The sequence below is a fragment of the Limulus polyphemus genome, unplaced genomic scaffold (assembly GCF_000517525.1).
Source record: "Limulus polyphemus unplaced genomic scaffold, Limulus_polyphemus-2.1.2 Scaffold2379, whole genome shotgun sequence".
Lineage (NCBI taxonomy): Eukaryota > Metazoa > Arthropoda > Merostomata > Xiphosura > Limulidae > Limulus > Limulus polyphemus.
In genome coordinates, this window is record NW_013667989.1 from 56,629 (window position 1) to 62,414 (window position 5,786).

Here is a 5,786-nt window from a genome sequence, read left to right on the forward strand (position 1 = left end):
GTCTGGCAAACACTCGAGCCTTCAGGAACGTTCAAGATACTCATTACGTGTTACCAGGGTCACGTGACTTCCGCTGTCGTAACAACCTATTGTAAGTTTCAGACTGTACAATTAATTATAAACTCACACTATACATATTATAAAGTTGTAATAAAAAATTTAGAACCTCCAATCTTCTTCCTTGACGGATTTACGAAGCCCACATGATACATCCCTCCAGGGGTGAAATTCTCAAAAAAGAATTAGAGGTACTCAGCTGGGTGAAGAGAGCCTATTTGTGAAAAAGGAAAAATTACGTGTAAACATAAAAACGACAAAGCAGCTAAAATAAGTCCCGATACTAGCATCATCTTAAAAAATATATTACGGTACTCAGAACTGGTGAGTACCGGCAGAATTTCACCCCTGTATCCCTCCTATACAATTCTATCTTTCAAAAAAATTCAATAATTATTTTTAAATATGATTTAATCACAATATTCTTGATAAACAAAGTTGAAAGAAACAACAACTGCCTAATTCAAAGTGATACGTAAGGAGAAAGTCTCAGAGGACCAATCTACAAAAGTATCTCAGGTGGTAAGGACATGCTTTGAAAGTTTGTTTAAAATCCCTATTTGCTACAACTTGTAAAGAAAACGATTAGGCTTCGTGTAAGCTTGATCTTAGGGCACATTCAACGTGGACCTTTTTGAAAATACAATCAAAATCATATAAAAATTTGAACTGTGCTATTTACACACACACAATTGTTTCTGAGCAAAGCCACATTGGGCTGTCTGCTGTGTCCACCATGGAGAATTGAACCCCAGATTTTAGAGCTGCAATTCTGTCTCACCAGAGAACAAAACAACAACCAGAGGAAAAATTAAAATTCAAGACAAGTTAAAATTCAAAATGTATATATAAAGGAATTTCAAAAAACGAGATACATCTTGAAGATGTTATTTCACTGATTTAGATATTAACCACACAATACATATTCCCTCACCAAAATCTTGTGGAATTAGGAGTACACAGCACAATGGCTTTCTTTCTGGTAACACTACTATTTTTTTATCTCTATTTCTTTATTTACCTAAAGATATTTTTTCTAAATTATGAATTGAAAGAGCAAGTATCAAAACTGTGGCAGTTTAAAAATTCCACACACACATATTACAATTTTAGATTTCCTCCAAACCAGAGAAATGATAATGTATTTAAAGTGTACCTTAAATACTTGTTATACCTGTTTTGCAGCGTTTGGGTTGTGTGAAAGGAAAATTATCCTATAATAACATTAAATCTAGAGCTTTTTTCTCTTTCTATTTCATTAAGAAAAAAATAATACTAGTACAAGACTTGGCATTAACATGTTAAAATATATGGCAGGAACTGTTGATTAATATGCTTGCCTTTTTAGATGAAACATGATTGTTTTGAGTTTGTGTAAAAGGTCAAGTGAAAAACAAAACATGTTTAGCTTCCAGTTTTTTTAAAAAGGGAGGAGGAGACCCTTTTTTTTTAATGTCTTTGAAAGAAAGTTTGCACCAGGGGTGAAATTTTCAAAAAAAAGTAGAGGTACCCAGCTGGGTGAAATGGACCTGTTGTTGAAAATGAAAAAAAAATCTAAGTGTATACATTAAAAACAGCAAAGCAGCTCAAATAAGTGATAATAATAGTACCACCTTAAAATATATGTTCCAGTATTCAGTAGTGACAAAAGTTCACCCATTTTTTCAGGACTTTTTTTTGTTTTTAAACAGTCCATGTCAAACAGAAGCCTTCTTTGTTTCATCTTTTCATCAAAATGATACAGAATTTATGATAAATAAAGAAAAAAGGGCAAAATGAATAAACTGTGTTCATCCTACGTTTTATTCAGAAATCTTTTGTTTCTTTTTATGATCAAAAAAGGGGGTAAAAAATTTCCCAAAAGTGGGGGTGCAGCTGCAAAAAAGGAAGTGGGCAGGGAAGCTAAACATGCATTTCTTTTTTACTGGCCTAAGCATAACATATTTAATATTTTAATTATAACAATACAACAGTTTTTGTACCAGTCATATTTTATGTAGAATTACTAAATAAACTTTTCTTTTTAAACATATCATGTTTAAAATAACTACAAGTTCACCTAGAAACATCAGATCTTTAAACAAAAACATGAAGGAGGAATATAATGATCTTCCTACAAAATAGTTCTGTGGTTACCTTATATATCAATAATCTTGCTAAACCTAAATACAACATCTCTATTTCTTATACTGTTACTGGCTTCTACATGAATCACGTTGAGCTCTGAACAACCGAGGTTGAATTGTAGTTATATTTTGTCTCTAACAGTTAAATCTTAGGTTTTAGTTTACTTGTATATTATATTAAATCAAAAGGTGCTAATTGGCTTATAAGATCAAATTATTCATTTACACATTTGTTATGCTTTCATCAACAAACTTGCTTTTGATCACAAACCACATAAATATAAGAAATTAATAATGTGCAAGATTTTTCCTCACTATTATTAGTAGTATTTATTAGTAACAGTATTAACAGTTGCATATTAACTGCCTTAAGATTTATTGGAAAATTCGTAAACAATTTGTCGACTCCATCATCATTTTCTATTTACTGATGATCTATTATCATGGTCATTTCTCTGCTATCACTTATTCAACTGCAGAAAAGTACTGGATATTGCAATATGAAAAAAGTCTTTTTAAATACGTTTGTGCACAAGCAAGCTAGGTTTCACATGCAAGGTTATAACACGTAAATGTCAGTTATAAAACTACCTAGTAGAATCACACTATTTAAAGTTAAATTAAACCCAATGATGTTTTTAGTGGCAAAACCATGATCATGGGTAAATTATGCATTTGTGAAATAGTACAATTGTCTTGTTTTCTTCAATTCCATAATTATGGAGTTTCACCAAGTATTGATGGCTTCAAGTATCAGTTATATAAAATAAGCTAGTAGCAGTAGATTGTATGTACTTTGGACACATTGCAATTTTTCAGTATTTTAGGCAAAATAAGGATTTTTTTAACTTTTATTTAAGTGAAGTGCTCTAGTGTATTCAAAGAACTATATTCTGAAATTAATTGCTACAGGCCACATGGTAAATTTAGCTATAGCAGATTTTAAAAGTATTTTGCACACTGTTATAACTCATAGTTATACACTATTACACATGTGAAATAACTTCATATTAATAACGTTATGTAGCTTACAGAAAAAATTAAACAAGTTTGAAAAGCTCACAGCTGAAGTTTAAAATGTAAAACCCACACATGCGATATTTTCACCTGTATCTATTAGTATATTTGCCTATTAGAAAGCATCCTTTCCAAAATTAGATTTTCACAAAACAACAAGATATTATCTGAATGTTTTTATTATTATTATTATTATTGTACAGGGAGTCTTTATCTCCTTCTTTTTTTTTTTTTTTTACATCAATTTAATGAAGACAACAAACCATCACAACAACATAAGTGATATATGGTTTAAGAATACAACATATTATTGGTAAATATTTAAATTGAATTATTTCTTCTGGTAGTGAAAAAGACCTTGCATAGTTATAGATAAAACTATTAATTACACACTTATAGAAGAACACATGAATCATCTGGCAAGATATTAATTTAATAAAATATCAAAAAGCACAATACATTTTCACTGTTCTTGTTGACTTTCTTTCAATGCTGGCTTATCACTCATTTGAATCTGTACAACTCGTTCGTTTGGCTGTTTATCCTCCAAGGCTTTCTTTGGTGCCTCGATCGTCAAAATTCCGTCCGAACTCAGGGAAGATTGTACAGTTTGGGGATCAACTTCTTTGGGCAACATGTATCGTCGTACAAATTGTCGAGATATAAAGCCGTGCTCATCTGGTTTTTCTTCGTGTTTACCTTCAATAACAACGCAGTTCTCAACAGTTTTCACATTTATTTCGTGAGGTTCAAAGTGACTTACGTCAAGTAATACCTGAAATTTGTCGCCTTCACTTTTGACTTGAGAAATTCCGCTGCTTGTATTACGACTTACTTGACGTCGGGGCTGTCTGTAGTAGACACGATACATAGTTGGTGTAAAAATGTCACTATCGTTAAGCCCGAGTCCAAAATGCCGATCAGGCATACGAGCAGAAAAATCCCAGGGGTCATTCCAATCTCGGCCAAACAATGCAGGTATTAAGCTTCGTGAAAATGCCATACTAAAAATTACTTTAATCAACGTTCTTTAGACTTCTCAATCACGACGATATTTTGATGTGAAATACTTACAATGTTACCACGAGTATCCTTTATATAGAGGGACTGGTACGCTCTCCAGATACTTCGAGAATTTTAACCGCATTGGTTATGACGCTTTCTGCTCTTCCGATATGCGCAATCTCAGTTGACATTGCGCAACTTCTAGAGAGTTCGAATATCTAAATAAACATTATACGAACGTTCCAGAAAGATTCGTACGTTGATGTCAGCTCTTCCTTACTTTCAGAGACGAAGTTCGTATTTAGTCCAGTATTTTCATTTAATAATTTTTATAAGTGAACGGATACAAAGTAATGAAACGTATTATTACTTAAAAAGAACGATGCTAAAAGTAGAACACGATTTCATACCGGTATAAATTTGACTTCAGTTTCAAATGTTTAAAGAATGTTAGCACGTTGCTGATATGTAAACAGGCTAGATCGTAAGAAATACTCTTGTAAGCATAATAATTATTAAAATCCGATAAAATAAGTTAATGTACAGAAAGTTATATTTACGAATAAATAACATGATACACATACGTTTTGGACAACATTGGACCCATTGGTCCATCTCGGTTTTTCCATCCTCTAAACTAAATTAAAGTAATTAAAAAAAAAATCTTAAAGCCAGCCCTTATCATTCATATACTTCTCCAGTTTTTCTTAAACTCACTTAACTATACTGCCTCTACAACATCTGAAGGCAACCCATTCCAAAGGCCAACCACCCTATTAGAAAAATGAAACTGTCTTAGCCTAAGATGACTCTTACCTTCCCCAAATTTATATTTGTGTCCCCTAGTCCTACTATTCTCACTGTTAAATATGTGAAAATATGATGCATCAGCACTATCAGTTCCCTTCACAATATTAAAGATCCCTTGTAACTCTTCTTTTTTCAAGAGAAAACAATTTGAAAAATTTCAACCTCTCCTCATATGATAAACTCTCCATCCAAGGCACCATTCTAGTAACCCTTTCCAACAATTAAATGCTCATGACTGAACACAATATTCCAAATGTGGCCTAACCAGTGACCTGTACAATGAAATTATAACCTCTTTAGACTTGTACTCAATATTTCTGTAGCCTAAAATCCTATTTCTCCTACCTTGCATTTATTATACTTAAAACCCATCTGACATTTATTTGCTCAACACACTAAATGATCTAAATCCTTTTGTAAATCCTCATCACAGCTAGCAACACCCATGACCTTAATATAATCTGCAAATTTAAGTTGTTTATTGACTATTCCTTAATCTATGTCATTTATGTAATTCAAAAGGAGCAAAGATCCTAAGACTGAGTCCTGAGGTACCCCACTTGTTACATTAATTCAGTTTAACTGAACTCCACTTGTAACAACTCTCTGCTCTCTTCCATCCAGCCACTCTTCTATCCATTTTGTTAACTTATCCCCCACACCTATAGAACTAATTTTTTTTACAAGCCTTTTATGTGGCACCTTGTCAAATGCTCTCTGAAAATTCAGATACACCAAATCTACATTCCTTACTCTCATCTACATAAGCAG

General features: G+C 32.4%; 1 protein-coding gene across 1 annotated transcript; it reads right to left on the bottom strand.

The window, feature by feature from the left end:
- Nucleotides 1-114: 114 nt before the first annotated feature.
- On the bottom strand, nucleotides 115-4,359 carry LOC106466783 (protein lethal(2)essential for life-like). Its single transcript, XM_013927085.2, has 2 exons — nucleotides 3,660-4,359; nucleotides 115-271 (listed from the first exon to the last, which is right to left on the bottom strand). The coding sequence occupies exon 1, from the start codon at nucleotides 4,201-4,203 to the stop codon at nucleotides 3,664-3,666; it is 540 nt and encodes a 179-aa protein (XP_013782539.1). The 5' UTR covers nucleotides 4,204-4,359; the 3' UTR covers nucleotides 115-271; nucleotides 3,660-3,663.
- Nucleotides 4,360-5,786: the final 1,427 nt, after the last annotated feature.